General features: G+C 60.9%; 1 protein-coding gene across 1 annotated transcript in view; it reads left to right on the top strand.

Annotated features, from left to right (window-relative positions):
- The window catches only part of NOS1AP (nitric oxide synthase 1 adaptor protein), a 105,142-nt gene that overhangs the window by 18,343 nt on the left and 68,682 nt on the right, over nucleotides 1–18,117 (top strand). Inside the window, exon 3 of the mRNA XM_081112580.1 lies at nucleotides 17,677–17,748. Coding sequence (XP_080968706.1) covers nucleotides 17,677–17,748 — 72 coding nt within the window. The remainder of the gene's footprint in view (nucleotides 1–17,676; nucleotides 17,749–18,117) is intronic.

Genomic DNA, 18,117 nt, shown 5'->3' with positions numbered 1-18,117 from the left:
TGAAATATTCATTCCTGTACATACTTACAAAAAGTTCGTCATACCAGAAAAGAATATTCAATGTTATTTTAAATATTGACCATTTTCTTCACTACCCAATATTCCTAAATGAAAACTCCTCAGAAAGTGTTTATATTCCAAACTGAAGTTATTTGTAATCTCCTTTCTTTGAAAGGGGTAGATTTTCCCATCGCCCATTATCTCTTTATTCTTTCTCTTTTCTCTTTATTTACAACATAGAGACTGACTACCTGCTGTTGGTCAGGTGATTTAACTGATACAACGTAGCATACGAACTGTGAGGGGAATCTTGTTCTCCCTTCACCCCTCACCTCCCTGTATTACCTGCAGGAATCCGTTTACGCGGAAGAACTCCTGAGCCAGGCAGCCTGGGCTCCTGTCCGCGGGGGCCGGTTAGTCACTCGGATGGGTTCTGGCCAGGCCGTGGGCCTCTTTCCCAGTCGTAGGCGCCTCCTGTTTGGCTGGTAACCCCCGGCTTGATTTTGCCCTTCACTCTGCTCAGGCCCCGTCCCTGCCGCAAGCACACGCTTGCTCTCCTGCGCCCGCCTCCTGCCTGCCGTGGCCGCTTTCCACGTCTGCCTCTGTTTGTCCAGCCGGCGCGCCCAGACACGCCCTCTGGGCTGTCCCGAGCTCTGCTGAGCGGGCAAAGTGCACAGTCCTTTCCGGCGGACACCCCCCCCGCTGGCCCTCCCGAGGCCGGAGGCCTGGGATGGGGAGGCACGTTCATCCACCTGCCCGTCCTTGGCGAGCCTCTGCTGGCCCAGGGCAGACACTCACTGCCCTAGAAACAATGCCTCCAGCCCGGTCTGGCTCCGGCCCTGCAGCCCCGTCCCCCGTCATGCCCGCCGGCTCAGGGGCCTCACAGCGCAGCGGACGGAATGCCACGCAGGCACTGCCTGTGGTTTGACGTGTGCTCCCCGTAGACATTCCAGATCCACTGCACAGGAACGAACGCTCTCAACACATTCCTCGGGCAAAATATATGCTCTCCTAGAGGGCTGAGCTGCTGTGGACGGGTTGTTCTAGGAAGACGCTGGGCTAGACCCTGCAGCTTTCTTCACGCTGTTCGTGTCCTGCAACACAGAGCAGCACCTGCTACGCCCGGAGGCCTGGTCTAGGGGCTGCACAGCGGGGGTTGACGGCGGCGCTGGTCTCTTGCTGCAGGTCTGGCCCAGGGTCTCCGCAGGATTCGAACCCAGGTCTTCCTTCCATCCAGGCCACGGTGCTTGGTGTTGAGTGAGTTTTTATTTCTCCAGCAGAATCAGTGGTGGTGCTTGGCACCTCATGGGCACTCGCTGCTCAGCAGCCGCGCTGCCGGGCGGAGGGTCCCCTTCCTGCTCTGCTTCTCAGGTGGCGCCGGCTCCTGAAGCAGGAGGGCGGCCGGGTGGTGTGCCGCCGCCTCTCTGGGCTGCGTCCGGTGCAGCGCTGTCCAGGGCGGGCGGTGGCCATCAGGGTCCCTTCTCACCGAGCAGGAGGAGGGTCTAGTCCACAGTCTTTGCCCGGGCTCCACGGTCAGCTTCCCGGGGCCGTGCCACGCGGGTTCCGTGAGTGAGCCCAGCACCTGCACACGCCCAGGTCGCCAAGGTTCTGCTCAGTGACCAGGAGGTGAAAAACGACCCTGCTTCTCAGGACTCACGCGGGGCCTCGCAGATGAAACGTTCCTTGATGGGGCCCAGGTGTGCATCTACAGATTTAGCCCCGCCCACCCCTCTGCAGATAAAGGGAATTGAGGCTTAGGAGAACCGGTTTGGGAGAAAGACTTAGTCGTGGGTGAAGCGGAAGTGCTGTCCTGATTTCTTAGGTATTCTGCAGCCAGAGGGTTCTCTTCAGACCTCTGTGGGACCAGTGGGGTAGGGTGGGTGTGCATTTTGTATTTGATTGACTGATGCCTGCTCTATGCTCAGTGTGCGGATGCAAGAGGCCTCGGTCGGAGGGGCTGGCTCTGAATGCAGATGCCTCCCTCAAAGGCTGCTGATTCTGACGGGAGGCACAGTAGGAAGGTGTGTGCCCGGGAGACCTTCGGGTCTTCATGAGAGCACTGTGACTTCTCGTGGTGACAGACTGTAAGCAGGCTGACCCCGAGGACCATGTCCCTGGGGGACACTTCCCTGGGAGGCGGATTGATGTGACTTAGCTGCCGTCCAGCCTCAGCAGAACAGCCGTTTCAGGGGCCTCCTGGGCGCCCTGGGCTCCGTGTCAGGCCCCCGGGGTCCTGGCCTCGGCTTCCTCGCGGAGCTCTGTGCAACTGCAGGCGGTTGGGCTGTGTCCTCGGGTCTCCCCGGGGAAACAGGCAACAATGCTGTCTGCTGTGCCATGGGCTCATTACCGGAATCGGATGAGTAACGTGTGAAAATACTTTGAAAGCTGGCAGCTGCCCAATGTCGTCCTTTGTGACCACGGAGAAATTGAGTTTGGTGGCCGTGGCACGTGTGTGTCTAGTCACGCTGGCCCCAGGTTTGCGTGCAGGGTTGGCGGACACCTGATCACAGGCAGGGCGGTGGGAAGTGGAGGGACACCTGGGAGGGGCAGGCCGCGCACCCTGATGGCCAGGTCCTGGGGGCAGCACCCGAGCGCTGCTCCTTCAGTGGGAAGTGACGCTTGGGACTCGGGGAAAGTGAAGTGCCCTGGAGAGCAAACGGTCACCGTGGCTCCAGGCAGGGGACTTGCAGGACACCTCTGAGGGGAGACTGACTTCGGGGAGATTAGGGTGGGCCGAGCAGTCGGTCCTTCTCTCTCCACCTCATCGGATTGGAGCCACGTGGCCTTGACGGAGAGAAGCAGGAGCCTCAGGGTCATGGACACAGACTCGCCTTTGGGCAGAATCGTCTGATTAGGTGAGAGCAGGGCCGTGGGTTCTTATTCTAACAGTTGTTCAACGTCTCAGCTTGTGGAAGCCACGGGGGGTCTGGTGGGTGAGGTGCTCTGAAGCGGACGCGGGAAGATGCTCTGGAGGATGGGGGCCTGGACCAGAGCATCGCCTCCACACCGACTGCACCAGGCCTGGTCGCCTCCACACCGACTGCCCCAGGCCTGGTCACCTCCACACCCACTCCCCCTGCCCTGGTCGCCTCCACACCCACTCCCCCTGCCCTGGTCGCCTCCACACCCACTCCCCTGGCCCTGGTTGCCTCCACACCCACTCCCCCGGCCCTGGTCGCTTCCACACCGACCACCCCGGCCCTGGTCGCCTCCACACCCACTCCCCCGGCCCTGGTCACGTCCACACCCACTCCCCTGGCCCTGGTCACCTCCACACCCACTCCCCTGGCCCTGGTCGCCTCCACACCGACCACCCCGGCCCTGGTCGCCTCCACACCCACTCCCCCTGCCCTGGTCGCCTCCACACCCACTCCCCCTGCCCTGGTCGCCTCCACACCCACTCCCCCTGCCCTGGTCGCCTCCACACCCACTCCCCCGGCCCTGGTCACCTCCACACCCACTCCCCCTGCCCTGGTCACCTCCACACCGACTGCCCCAGGCCTGGTCGCCTCCACACCAACCACCCCAGCCCTGGTCGCCTCCACACCCACTCCCCCTGCCCTGGTCACCTCCACACCTACTCCCCCTGCCCTGGTCATCTCCACACCCACTCCCCTGGCCCTGGTTGCCTCCACACCCACTCCCCCGGCCCTGGTCGCTTCCACACCGACCACCCCGGCCCTGGTCGCCTCCACACCCACTCCCCCGGCCCTGGTCACGTCCACACCCACTCCCCTGGCCCTGGTCACCTCCACACCCACTCCCCTGGCCCTGGTCGCCTCCACACCGACCACCCCGGCCCTGGTCGCCTCCACACCCACTCCCCCTGCCCTGGTCGCCTCCACACCCACTCCCCCTGCCCTGGTCGCCTCCACACCCACTCCCCCTGCCCTGGTCGCCTCCACACCCACTCCCCTGGCCCTGGTCGCCTCCACACCCACTCCTCCGGCCCTGTTCGCCTCCACACCGACCACCCCGGCCCTGGTCGCCTCCACACCCACTCCCCCGGCCCTGGTCACCTCCACACCCACTCCTCCGGCCCTGGTCACCTCCACACCCACTCCCCCGGCCCTGGTCGCCTCCACACCCACTCCCCCAGCCCTGGTCGCCTCCACACCGACCACCCCGGCCTGGTCGCCTCCACACCCACTGCCCTGGGCCGGACGCAGGCCCCAGACGCTGTCCCGTGCAGCCTGCTTCCTGGCACAGGGCTCTCCTCTTGCCAGGGTTCCCGCTCTCCTGCCTGGGCGGCTCCTGTTTGCTCTGGCTGTTCTCTCTGTCTGTGGCCTTTCCTGCGTGTCCTCTGTGACCTCCTTAGACTCGGCTCCAGATTGAAATGTTGATGTCAACAAGACGCAGTGATAGGCGTGGCCGGGATGTCATGACGTCACACGCTGTCTGAGACCCGGGGTCCCCAGCCTCAGCTCCAAGTTCAGCTCTGGCCACCGTTTGCCTCGACCTTCTCCAGCATGCTCACTGCTGCCCAGACTCCGTGTTCTTGCCGCCTGAGCTTAGACACGGATGAAACCGATTGCGAAGGCAGGGCCTTGCTCACTGGGTGCCCTGCATTTGTTAATTTCCTCACTTGCCACATAGACCTCTCGCTCCTGAACCTGGTCAGCTGCAGCCACACTTCTTCGGAAAGAACCGATTCCAGCGGGCTCCACCCTCCTGCTCCCACTGGGCCAGAGCCGGCGGCCGGCTGTAGTTTTCCCTGGAAGTCTTTCATGGGGTCCTAGATTCTCCCGGGTTATTGTTCTGAAAGTGCGATATTTTGTGCGATTTTGGGATAATCTCTTCCTTTTTATAACCTGGCAGCAGTATAAGCTATTGATGCTTATTCTTCTATCTTTTTTTGTGATAGGTTCATCCGTTCAGTTTTAGCTTCTGGTGATGCATGTTATTAGCATTGCTGTGGCTGGTCTTCAGCATTTGGTTGGCTGTTACATAAACACCACCGAGGAGGTCTGTGGCCTCTGCCTGCACGGAGAAGGCGCCCCCCCCCCCCCCCCAGTTCCCGCGTTTCCTCCGTTGCACCCAGCTCCTCAGCCACAGGAAGCCCCGTCCGCAGGCTCCTCTCGTCTTATTCCTGTGGCTGGGAGTAGACGGCATTCACCGAGGGAAGCGGAACAGAATCAGCCTGGCTCCTGCCCCGGGAGCTGAGGTCAGATGAGCTGGACAGAGGAGGGAAGGACGGAAAGACATTGTCAGAAAATTGTCCCTATTCCAACAGGAGAGAAAATGAGTTCAGTTAATGAGTTAGGACACCTTCGGAATTCAATTAAATGGGATAAAGCACAGGTGACAGCTGTCAAGACAGCATTTGTGCTAATTAAACAACTCAGGAGTGAGTCATAGCAGGCACAGTGGCCGTGCCAGTGGGGGAGGAGTGGGAGGGATGAAAGGTCAGAGGAAGTCGCCCTCTGATTGGCTGCATCTGATGTCTGCCTCGCAGGGGTCCCATCCCTGGTTTTGTGGCTCTGGTTCTGGTCCTTCTCACCTCTCACTGGGCTGCCATCTTGCCCCTCCCACCCACCATCCACCAAGCTGCCATGGAAACCTGGTCAGTTTGCTCCGCAAACCCTTAGGTCGCAGGCACGAGGACTCGCGTGGCTAAGCAGCCAGAGGGCCGTGCCCTCGCTCTGGCTGCGTTCAGGTGCCAGCCCCAGCAGCTGCCCAGCCTCCGGTCCTGTCTCCTTGGAGCTGCACCTGAGTCGGGAGTGAGTCCTTCTGTGCCGCCTGCCCTTCGTGGGTGTGACCCAGCCCGCCGTGAGCCCAGCATGGCATCGCGTTGGAGCGCCGTCTGTCCACATGTGCGTTAGCTCTCAGACTGCGGGTGGCTCTAGTTTTCACGTCCTTGGTGGCAGTGCCTGCTGGCTGAGTGACAGCTGGTGGGGCTGGTCAGGCCGCAGGCCCCGCCGGGACAGTGCGCAGGCCGAGCGTCTGCAAAGGTCTTTGACTCTCCTCTGCGCGGGGGAAGGACACCTCTCAGCATCGAGGGGAGAGGACGGCCTCACTCGTCCTGGGGCGTTTCCAGGCTGGGGGGCAGGAAGAGTGGGTCCAAAGCCCTGGACCGGGGCTGTGACCGCGAGGGGCCCTGGCGTTTGCTTGGACTCTGAGACGCAGAGCCTTCTACCTCCCCAAGGGCCCGGCCAGGTCTGGCGGGAGCGGCGGGCCAGGTTTGCTTTGTCCCCTGGCATTGCTGTCTCCATCGGGGCCCCGCGCACAGCATGTGGGTGGCGGGACACGCCGACCTCTGTGGGAACTCGGGGAGGGCAACTGCCTTTCGAGACCAACAGTGACCAACAGGCAGCCCTGCTTTCCAGATCGGCAAAGGCCTCTTCCCACCCAGACGTTCTGCATTTGGTAGGCCACGTGCCATTTGATGCTACTTAAATTTTCCTATAAAATGGAATATTATAAATTGATTTTCTTTTGAAGTGGGAACTCTCAACATTAAAAAAATTATCCCCAGGCGCTTCATCTTGAGCTCCCTGTGTGTGTGACTGTCGCAGGGCGGGGGCTGTGGAGTGTGACCCGGCGCACAGCACAGCGCGGTCCTGAGGTCAGAGCCCAGGGAAAGCTGCCCTCTGAGCGAGTGGGAACCCTGCGGCCAGCCGGGCTGTGAGGTGACGTCACCCGGAGTTGCAGGCCTTCAGGGTGTGTCGTGCTGCAGCTGGAGCGAGCGGTCGGATGCTGCCCATGAGCAGGGACGGTCCGAGAGGTGACTCGGGCAGGACACAGCATGCACACGCCCATCGCGTGGGGCCCTTCCCTCAGAGTTACAGTTTATGGTGCTGATTCTACCGGGTCCTACATCATGACCCGCCCCCACAGCACCGCCCTGGGCTGGACACCGAAGACAGGCGGCCTCATCCTTAGGGAGAGCCAGTCCTGTAACCAGAGTGGCCTGGACGGGGCGCCTGCGTGCCTGGGGGGGCACTGTCGCCCCTGCTCTCGGCCTGGCCTGTGGGCTGAGACCTGGGGAAAGGTGATGCCCGGGGATTTGCCAAAGTTGGAGGAGGCACGTCGGTGGAAGAACCATAAGAGGGTTGTTTTTGTGCCTTTCTTTTTCTTTAATTGCCTCTCAGCTGCCTTTTTTTTTTTTTTTTACTTTTTAAAATATGTTTTTATTGATTTCAGAGAGGAAGGGAGAGGGAGAGAAAGAGAGAAACATCAATGATGAGAGAGAATCATTGATCGGCTGCCTCCTGCACACCCCTCACTGGAGATCGAGCTCACAACCTGGGCATGTGCCCTTGACAGGAATCGAACCCGGAACCCTTCAGTCCATGGGCTGACACTCCATCCACTGAGCCACACCAGCCAGGGCTCAGCTGCCTTTGAGCAGAAGTGCCCTGGCATCTAGGAAGAGTGAGGACGCCTGCCCTCCCCTGAGGAAGCTGGCGGGGCAGGGTGTGCGTGGGGTGAGGGGTGCTTTCCTTTGGTTTGGTTTATAAATGTGGGAAGGGCGGCCCCAGAGGATAAGACTTTGTGGTGACGGGCACAGCTCTTGGACTTGGCCCAGAAACACAGGTGCTGATGTTTACGTGAGGCTGTTAGGGATTGGCGATGCCGAGCAGCTCCATTCCCTCCTGGCCCTGTCTGTCCTGGGCAGACGGTGGGCGGGTGGAGGGGCAGGTGGTGGCTGAGTGCCAGGTCCAGCGTGTCCCAGAGCCCTGTCGGGACCGGGCCTGGCCGGGCTCCTGCCTGCGACGTCCCTCCCTTTGCTGTCACCACAGGGGAGCCTGTGCTCCTGGCAGGGCCGCCCTCCCCTGCCGCCCGGAGTCACCTGTCACAGGTGAGGCCACCAGGTGGAGGGAGGGGCACTGCGCCCAGGGCCACCAGCCAGGGGGCTGGCCCAGGACTGGGTTCCCGCGATGTGGCACTTCCTTCCACTTCCTTCCGGTGCTGAGATGGGACGCTCCCGGCACCGGGTGGCTGGTCCTCGAGACCGCATCTACCAGTAAGTGCTCTGGCGGGCTCAGCGGCCCCACCCACCCTGCTCCCGTCGAGAACCTCATGGTCAGGAGTGTGTGCGGAAGGCGAGCTTCACAGAGGCCGCGGCTCAGACGAGTGGCAGCACCCCACCCCCTGGTTGCCTCTGGGCGGACAGAGTTCCCGCTGAGATGTGTGCCCTGTGTGGTCGCGGGCTGGGAGTGGACATGGCCTTGTGGTCTGCTTCCTCCTTGGCTCTGGGGGAGGGGCAGTGCCCCTGCCAGCCGCCGGTGTCTGAGGACCTGAGCCGACAGCGCCTGTTGGGACTGTGCACGTGGGAGGAACGCGGGGCCTCCTGCTCCAGGGGTGATGGCCTGGGGCTCCCTTTGGGATTGTGCTTTGGGGCAGGGGACACACAGGGACTGTGGGAAGGCTCTGTGTGGGGCGTGGAGAAGGGGGTGGGGTAAGGAGCCGTGTGGCAGGCGTGGGGGCACCTAGCAGGTGCTTGCTCAGCTCGGGTAGATGACGTGACTCCACCGCTCCATCTAAATCCGGATGGAGACGCCGCTCTGCCTTGGAAAACCTCCGACAGACACAGAGCCTGCGGCTTTGCCGGTGTCTCAGGACGGGAGGCGAGGGCGCCCCAGGCTCCCTGGTTTCCCAAAGCTTTTCTCCGCCCTCCCCCACCACCCCCACTACCCCCCTCCCCCCCCGCATCCCAGGCCCCTTCCTTCTCCCTCACCGGCTCCTCTGTACTCACTCAAGGCCTCCAGACCATCAGTCCAAACCAGGCCCCTCGTTCACTGGAGCTGCCACGGCGCTGCCCCTCCTGTGCGGCTGCTCTCTCTGGCTGGGAGCGGAAAGTGCAGGAGAGGAGCGGAGCTCTGGTGCAGTCTGCCTGCTGCTCCTCTGGCCTCCGCACCCCTTACAGCCGCACAGTCTGGTCCCCAGTGAGGGGAGGGGCACCACACAGGGAGCGCACCGGGACGGCTCACCCTGATGGCTCACCGGGATGGCTCACCGGGACGGCGCTGGTCTGGGCTGCTGGCTGAACCGTGTGACTGTCACCGTGTACCTCAGAGCATTGGCTTGGAAGCCATTGGCACCCGTGTCGAGGTCTCACCTTCCCCTGCAGCCACCGAGCGACCCTGAGCAGAGCGTGTGCCTTTCACGGCCGTGTCCTGTCACTGCAGCCACGTGGGCCGGAGAGACCGTGGAGGAACCTCCAGGCTCGCGTCTGTCCCGTCTTCCCCCAGGAACTGTCTCCACAGCCTGGCTCCCTGCTCTGCCTCCCTCCCTGGCCACCTGCGGGCTCTCCTTGCTGACGGGCCTTCTTTGTCCTTGTGGCTCGTCTTACCCCTTTCCCTCCACCTTTGGGTGACAGAGGTTGTTGCTGTGACTTAATTGTCAGACTTCCTTTCCTTTAGCTTCCCGATCACTGTGTCTGAAAAATCATGGCAATGTTTTGCGATGGAGAGAACGATTAGGACTGGGTGGGCCCCTGGCGGGTGTCAGGCAGCTGGTAATGGTGTGGGCGGGAGGCCGGGCTGCCTGGGTGGTAATAGCTGGATAACATCTCCCGGTTCTGGCTGAACCACCACAGCTCCCCTGACTCTCCCCATGGCTCCTCCCACTCTGCCATGGCTCCGCCCACTCTGCCCACAGCTCCTCCCACTCTGCCCACGGCTCCGCCCACTCTCCCCACGGCTCCCCCCAAACCCCCCCGCACACAGAAGAGCTGCCACCGGTTAAACATCTGATAGGCCAGGCCTTGCGCTGGGTGCTTGGGTCCAGTGGCTGCATCCGGTTAGGGCACACAGGGAGCCCAGGAATCAGACATAACCGCCAGCTCTGCTGTGGGAGACCCAGCTTGTGGGGACCAGAGCCGGGAGGAGAAGTGAGTGCCTCCATTGCAGGCACTGTGCCACTCTCCTCACGGTGCCTCTGTGGAGAGAACAAGAACCCAGGCTCGGAGCCCAGGTCCTTTCCCTCCACCCGCTCCCCCCCCCCCCCCAAGAGTCTGTGGTCCAGGCTCTGACATGCCCACCGGGGGCCCTGGGCACAGCGGATGGAGTATCCATGCATGATTTGCAGGCTCTTAAAAGAATCTCTGTCCCTGGGCATCGTTCTACTGATCCGACTCAGTGAGGACAACTGGTGGCCAGGGAGCCTCTGAGGACTTTGGTTTCCATGCGATGCCCCAAAGGCTCGTGTGTGCCATCTGGCCAGCCAGGGAGTGAGGGCATCTGCTGGCACTCATGTCCCAACATGGGCGAGGGTGTCCCCTTAGTCAGGCGTGTGGGGAGGGGGGTGAGCTGTGTGGGGAGTGGGGGGAACTCCGGGGAGTGAGGGGAGCTGCGGGGAGAGTGGGGGGAGCCATCGGAAGTGGGAAGGGGAGGGCGGGGTGCGGTGTGCTGGGAGGCAGGAGGGGACCACTGTGAGGGAGGGGCCCCAGAGACCACCTTGGCCTCAAGGTCTGTTCACAGCCAGTCTGTCTGCGTTGTTGCCCTCAGAGAGACAGTGTGCATTGTGAGAGCACACATTGTGAGAGTGTGCATTGTGAGTGTGCATTGTGAGAGCGCACGTTGTGACAGCGTGCATTGTGAGAGTGCGCATTGTGAGACTGTGCATTGTGAGAGTGTGCATTGTGAAGTGCACATTGTGAGAGTGTGCATTGTGAGAGTGTGCATTGTGAAGCGCACATTGTGACTGTGCATTGTGAGAGCACACATTGTGACTGCGCGTTGTGAGAGCGCACATTGTGACTGCGCGTTGTGAGAGCGCACATTGTGACTGCGCATTGTGAGAGCGCACATTGTGACTGCATTGTGAGAGCGCACATTGTGACTGTGCATTGTGAGAGCGCACATTGTGACTGCGCATTGTGAGAGCACACATTGTGAGAGTGTGCATTGTGAGAGCACACATTGTGACAGTGTGCATTGTGAGAGCGCACATTGTGACTGTGCATTGTGAGAGCGCACATTGTGAGAGTGTGTATTGTGACAGTGCACATTGTGACTGCGCATTGTGAGAGCGCACATTGTGACTGCACATTCTGAGAGAGCACATTGTGACTGCGCCTTGTGAGAGCGCACATTGTGACTGCATTGTGAGAGCGCACATTGTGACTGCGCATTGTGAGAGCGCACATTGTGACTGCGCATTGTGAGAGCGCACATTGTGAGAGGGCGCATTGTGAGAGTGTGCATTGTGAGAGCGCACATTGTGAGAGCGCACATTGTGACTGCGCATTGTGAGAACGCACATTGTGAGAGGGCGCATTGTGAGAGTGTGCATTGTGAGAGCGCACATTGTGAGAGCGCACACTGTGAGAGCGCACATTGTGAGAGGGCGCATTGTGAGAGTGCATTGTGAGGGCACATTGTGATAGTGCACATTGTGACAGCACGCATTGTGAGAGGGCGCATTATGTCAGTGCTCGTGAGAGTGTGCATCGTGAGGGAGTGCACCGTGTTAGTGCGCATGGTGACAGTTCATTGTGACAGCAGGCATTGTGAGAGTGCACGTTGTGACAGCGCCCATTGTGCTGTGACTCCCTCAGCTCGTGGTGACAAAAGTGTGTGCCTGCGGTGTCTGCTTCACACAGGTTTCCACAGAGAGCAGAGTGGTGGCTGGCTGAGAAGAATGGCCTCCCGCTCTGCTTGCTGCTCAGGGCCCGCTGGCACCCAGGCGCCGGGCCTGCCTCTCGGCCCCTGGTCCTCAGGGCGCCACTCTTCCTCTCCCCTTGGTTTCTCTTTTGAGTTGCCCCTCCTTGTGCCAGGGCACTTGCGGCGACACTTGGCATAGCTGGTGGCACTCGAGATGCCTCTGAGGAGAATGGTGAGGCTTTGTCTCTCGTACCCTTTGACTCTAAAGGTGAGAATTGCTGTATGTGCAGAGAGAAGGCCTATGGGAGTCGGGCGGTGCCAGGATGGTGCCGGGCAGTGCCAGGGTCTGTGTGTGTCTCTGTGTGTATCTCTGTGTGTCTCTGTGTGAGTCTCCCTGTGTGTCTGTGTGTGTCTCTGTGTCTCTCTGTGTGTCTGTGTCTCTCTGTGTGTGTCTCTGTGTATGTTTGTGTGTGTGTGTTTCTCTGTATGTGCCTCCCTATGTGTATGTGTGTGTCTCCTGTATGTGCCTCCCTGTGTGTCTCCCTGTGTGTCTGTCTCTATGTGTGTGTTTGTGTGTGTCTCTGTGTGAGTCTCCGTGTGTCTGTGTCTCTGTGTGTGTGTGTCTCTGTATGTGCCTCCCTGTGTGTATGTGTGTCTCTCCTGTGTGTGTCTCTGTATGTCTCTGTGTCTCCCTGTGTGTCTGTGTGTGTGTCTCTGTGTGTCTCTCTGTGTCTCTGTGTGTCCCTGTGTGTCTCTGTGTGTGTCTCTGAGTGTCTCTGTGTGTGTCTCTGTGTGTGTGTCTCTGTGTGTCTCCCTGTGTGTCTGTGTGTGTGTGTGTGTCTCTGTGGGTCTCTGTGTGTGTCTCTGTGTGTCCCTGTGTGTCTCTGTGTGTGTGTCTCTGTGTGTGTACATGTCTAAAAATTCTGGCCTGGGAGATTGGTGCTGTTTCTGTTTTGGGGTCACTTGTGAGCATGGCTCCCGGGCATCCCAGATGGGGTGGTGTTTGGACTGTGCTCTGGGTCCACACGATGCAGAAAGAGCTTCACATTCATGTTGCTGCCTCGGAGAGGGGACTCTGAGGGGGGGCCGTGCTGCTACAACTCGGGACATGCATGTCTGCGGGGGGAAGTGTCTCTTCCGGAACCTGCATGAAGACTCAGAGCCACAGCCCAGCCCCCTTCGCCCAGGTTGTTTCTCTGGTGAATTCGTGCACCAGTACAGCCAGCAGCACAGGAGGCCGGGAGCGAGCTGAGCAGCCGGGAGCCGAGGCAGCCTCGCCTGGAGGAGGGCGCGGCAGAACCCAGTTTGGTTGCCATTCTACTGTCTTGTCCGTGGCAAACAGAAGGGGGCGGTTATTTAAATGCACAATCAGGCTTACTGAGATGCAGTTCGCACACTGGGCCGTTCACTGTTCAGTGTGTGCCGTTTGGTGCCTCTCAGCACCTTCGCCCAGTGGTGCGGCCGTGACCCCGACGGGTGGCAGAGCATTGCCGTCATCCGTGAGGAAAGCCCGTGCCATTAGCACTCCCTGCTCTGACCCCCGCACACCCAGCCACCTCTGTGTCGCTGGGTTTGCCTGTTCTGGGTGGTCCTGGGCCATGGGTCCCATCGCACGCAGCTCCTCCCCTCAGCACAGTCCCCAGGTCCGGCTCCCTTGCTGCCTGATGTGTGACACCGTGTGACACACCACCTTTCCTGCCGCCACCCACCCTCCATGGATGTGGCAGTGTTTCCCTGTGGGGCTGTTACGTGTGACGCGGCCACAAACATCGCGTGTCAGTGTTGTGTGGCCATGTCTCTACTTCTCGTGGGCACTTCCGAGCAGCCCCTGACCAATGGACACAGCGAGCCGGCGCTGGCAAGTGGCACTCCTCCTGCAGGGGCCGCGGGGCTGTACGGGCTCCTTCCTCTCAGACCCCTGTCAGTCCCGGCAGCTGCATGTGGACATTTCGGAAGCCTTCCGGGTGCGCGGGTGCGTGGGGAGCCTGCCCTGCAGCTGCGGGCGGGCTGCAGTCGGGGCTAAGGACACCCCTGTAAGTCCCCACTGCCCTCCCGCACGGGTACACCTGGGCCCTGGAGCGGCTCCGGGGGCAGCGCCCTCACAGTGGGTGTGGGGCGCCCGCTGCGTTCCCCTCCCGGGGCATTTGGGGAAGGTCACTGCTGAGCGTGGGCCTGGAACGGGTCCTGCTGCTGCGCTCCAGGCTGCTTTGCTCAATGCTAAATGAGGGAGAACGTTCCCCCAGGTCCCACTCAGGACCCACCTCAGGGCCACTCTGCCACTGGGCGCAGTCCTGCAGCGGGCACGTCCCGTCACAGCGCGGGCACAGGTATTTAACCGCAGGCCGCGGGTCCTTGTTTCTCAGCTCTGTGCCCAGCCCCGCTCTCAGGGCTGGGACCGCGGGACCACAGGCAGGTGCAGGCTCCGGGCGCCCCACCTGCTGGCCAGCCTCCCGGGGCTGACCTTGGGTGCTGGGAGGGAACCCGCATAAGAGCCTTGGGTGGGTCAGGACAGGACGGTGAGCACTGTGAGCCCTGGCCGGATGCCTGACTGTCAAGCACCTGTCACATTCTTATTAGGGTTCTGTGATGTAACTTCGGACATGGCTCCTGCCATTCCTTTCAGCTTGGAGATCTCTGCTCCGTGACCCAGGGTTTCAGCACCTCTCAGGGCAGCAGGTCGTCAGGGAGTAACAGATGCCAATCCTGGCTGGTGATTTCTGGTACACTCAGGGCGCTAGGTGTGAGCGGGGTGCTAGGTGTGAGCGGGGCGCTAGGTGTGAGCAGGGCGCTAGGTGTGAGCGGGGTGCTAGGTGTGAGCGGGGTGCTAGCAGGGCTCTAGGTGTGAGCGGGGTGCTAGGTGTGAGCAGGGCACTAGGTGTGAGCAGGGTGCTAGGTATGAGCAGGTGCTAGGTTTCTGCCAGCTTTGTGTGTTTTTGGAGAGAGGACCCAGTGTGGCAGGAGACAAAGGAATGTGACAGGGTCTGGAGGGTGCAGAATAGAAACCAGGCCTGTGTGGACCTGAAGGGAGAGGCGGTGAGAATGTGGGCGGAGGTGGGGAGGTCTGGACAGGGAGCCAGGAGCTGGCCTGCCGTCCATTGAGGGCTGAGCCCTCCTGCGTCTGTGCTGGGAGCGCCCATGCCTGTCCCTGGTGTGTTTTCAGAGAGACACGGACAGTGGGGAGCAGAGATGCAGGAACCTCTACGCTGCGCCCACTGTGGTCTCCTTTTGCCCCAGGAGGCCGTGGCCCTGTGCTGTCCATGGGGCCTGTCTGTGCAGACGGGCTTCCAAGGAGCTGGGTGGGTGTGTGCTTCCTATGGGGCTCCCTCTGTGACACCTCCCGTTGGGATTGCAGCCTCACTTTCACCTACCCTGGCTGTCCTGGCCCTGGGGTCCCCCCACCAGGATCCGGGCGAGTGTTTGGCTGGAGCCCAGCTGCCGGGGTTGGGGGTGGGCGAGCTGCATGTGGGCTGAGTGCCGCCTATGCCTCTGGCTCACGCCAGTGCCTCAGGGTTGTTTCAGTGAATGACCTTTATTGTTTAGAGCGACGTTTGGGTTATGGAACATTGGGTGGCGAGGACAGAGTTCCCACACACGCTCCTCCCAGTCTCCCATCACGGCCTCTTGCTTAGGGTGGTGCGTTGTGACAGCTGAGCCAACACTGACCGTCACAGTTATAGTAGGTCCCCCTTGAGTTGACCATTATTTGCAGCCACTGCTTGTCCAGACTTCCTGTTTGCTTTTGAAGGAGCCGTGTCTGCGCTGCAGCTGCACCCACGTGAGGGGAAGCAGAGCCACCAGAGCACTCGGCTCTGCCTCACACTGAGCTCTCCCCTGGCCTCTCCCCGCGGAGGGCGGCGGGAGTCTGACAGGTCCAGGTGGTGACGATTTGGGGGACTGTCACACGGTGATGCCTGGCTGCTTTCCTGTTGTGATTTATGTACCAGGAGACACTACGATTCTGCTTATCGTTGCCTTCAGAAGTCAGGCTCCAGAACACAAGGTGGGAGCAAGAACATGGAAACAGCCCCGCGAGGTCTGACTCTGGCTGGGGGCTGAGGCCGCCAGAAGCTGAGAGTCGTGTGCAGTTAGGTGGCTCCCCTGGAGATGGAGCCACAGGTAGACTGACCAGATCCCCTCCCAGGGGTCCCCAGCATTGTGGCAGCTTCCACCCAGCCATTTCCTTCCAGCTGCTGGAGAAGAGGCCCCAATGTTCTGCAGGCCTCCCCCTACCCCAGAAGCTCTGAGGAGATGTCAGTAGAGGCCCTGCAGTTCCTCCCAGTGGGGCATCCTGAAGGCAGCACAGAGCCCCACGAAGTCTCACAGAGTTAAGTGGCCGGCGGTTCAGTCACCAGCAGGAAGCTCTGCTCGGGGTAAGCCAGGAATTGCAGGTGCTCCTGCTGGGTCCAGTCCAGCACCTTGATACCAGTCAGATGAGCTAAGGGACTCCATTCGGACTGTGCAGGTGGTAGCCGACTATGCAGGTGGGGGACGACTGTGCAGGTGGGGTATGGCTGTGCAGGTGAGGGCTGACTGTGCAGGTGGGGGCTGACTGTATAGGTGGGGGCTGACAGTATAGGTGAAGGCTGACTGTATAGGTTAGGGCTGACTGTATAGGTGAGGGCTGACTGTATAGGTGGGGGCTGACTGTACAGGTGAGGGCTGACTGTGCAGGTGGGTGATGACTGGTGCTGGACCCCTGGCAGCACCCAGGCTGCCTCCTGTCCTCCGCAGGCGGGTTCTCCTAGCCACGGTGGGTGGACATGTGCTCATTCTGGGAGGATTCCAGTCAGGTGTGTGCTTGGACCTGTGCAGCATGGCCAGCCAGGGATGATCACACATATGTTTGGCCATGTTCCTGCCGGGAGGGAGCACCTTCCCTGGGCGCCACGTGTAACGTGACCTTGCTGGGTCCTGAGGTCCTGGCACTCAGGTGATGGGTGAGGGAACAGGAGTTGAAGGCCTGTTGCCCAGCTCGTCCTGACTGCTTCGGGTTCAGGGACGACCGTCAGGTGAGCATGCAGGTGCCGGGCGGGAGGGCCTTTGAGGGCGCGCAGTCATGAGCCCGGCCTCGGCCTTCCTGGCTGTGCAGCCACTGACATGTGACACACTGCGGGTCCTGGCGGAGCTCAGCGGGGCAGTGCCCACCACGGTTCGATCTGACGCCCTGAGACCTGGGGGCTTCGTGTACCTGAGCAGTCGCCAGCTGCTCACGCCCCGCAGACCAGTGTGCTCACCGCTCCCCGTGGGCCACTCGGCTCTGCGCTCCCGTGTGTTAGCACACGCTGTGGCAGTGCCTGGGAAATCCTGTGCCGTTTAGGACCTGACACCTGCTCTCTGGGCCAGGCTCAGCTCCCCATTCCAGCGAGAACCGTGTTCCGGTAACCACAGGAAACGCCTCCTGGCTTGGATGGCCCGAGGGTACTCGGGCCCAGTTCAGAGGACTGCGTGGGAGGCATGGCCGAGGGGCGCTGGGCGCCCAGCTGCGTGGGCCTTTCCCGAGCGAACCTCGCGCACCTGCATGTGTCCGTCCGTCCGTCAGCACAGAGCTGTGCGTCAGGCTGGGACCCGGCCTCTGTTCCTTTCCTCCACACATTCCTGGGTTGTTTGAATGGTGCACAGTGAGGAGTTGTTCCGATATTAAACACCAGCCTTACAATCAGGCAAACATCTTAATAAAATATTGGTCCATTCCTCCCTCCAGTTACTTCCCTCAAGCGTGTGTGTTCCCTGAGTCCCCTGGGGCTCGCTCAGGGATCGGCCATTCACTAAGAAAACACACCCCTTCCTTCCTTCTGGTTGTTGAGGCTTTAATGTGTGCAGGCAGATCTGTGAGGGAGACACTGCCGTGCTTGACGGGGTCCCGGCTCCCCGTGAGGAGCCAGCGCGCAGAAAGGCCAGCTGGCCGGAGCTGCGGTCACATCCACACTCGCTGCATCCCTGGTGACGAGCAGGTGAACAGGAAGCAGGAAGTTGTTCATTGGCCTGTTATACACACAGCTGGACGAGGTGTCCCCATGACTCCTGTGAAATGGGGAGATGAGCTGGGTCGCCTCCCCAGGCCGCCGGCCGCTCGCAGGCTGTGGCTGGGACACTCACATGCGTTCTCACCTCCCTCTTCTCCCCACAGTACGTCGGGAGCCTGGACGTGCCGCGGCCCAACAGCAGAGTGGAGATCGTGGCTGCCATGCGCCGGATCCGGGTGAGCGCTGGGCGCAGGGGGCCGGGACCCTCTCCCCCTCCGAGGGAAGCTGTTCTGAGTTGGGTGGTTGACCTTGGTTAGGCCAAGGTTGAAATGATGGGGGGCTGTAGGGGTGCCACCTCCTGCCTCCCGATCTGCTGCTTCCAAGCTGAGACCTGCCCCGGGGGTGGGCCCCTGGAGCGAGACAGAGGGGGGTGGCCTGCTTCCGCCCCGGCTTTAGGGGAAGCTGGACAGGAAGCTGTTCGTTAGCTCCGGACGGTGAACACATAAAGCCCTTTACTGGGGCATGTAAGATAAGATTTACTTGGAATTTTAAGAACAAATATGGGATTTCAACAAAATGTCCTTGGTCGGTTGCCATAGGCTCTA

The sequence above is a fragment of the Myotis nattereri genome (genome assembly GCF_964212035.1).
Source record: "Myotis nattereri genome assembly, chromosome: 18".
Classification (NCBI taxonomy): Eukaryota; Metazoa; Chordata; class Mammalia; order Chiroptera; family Vespertilionidae; genus Myotis; species Myotis nattereri.
The sequence above is the reverse complement of the archived record's forward strand: the minus strand, read 5'-3'. Positions and strand labels throughout refer to the sequence as shown.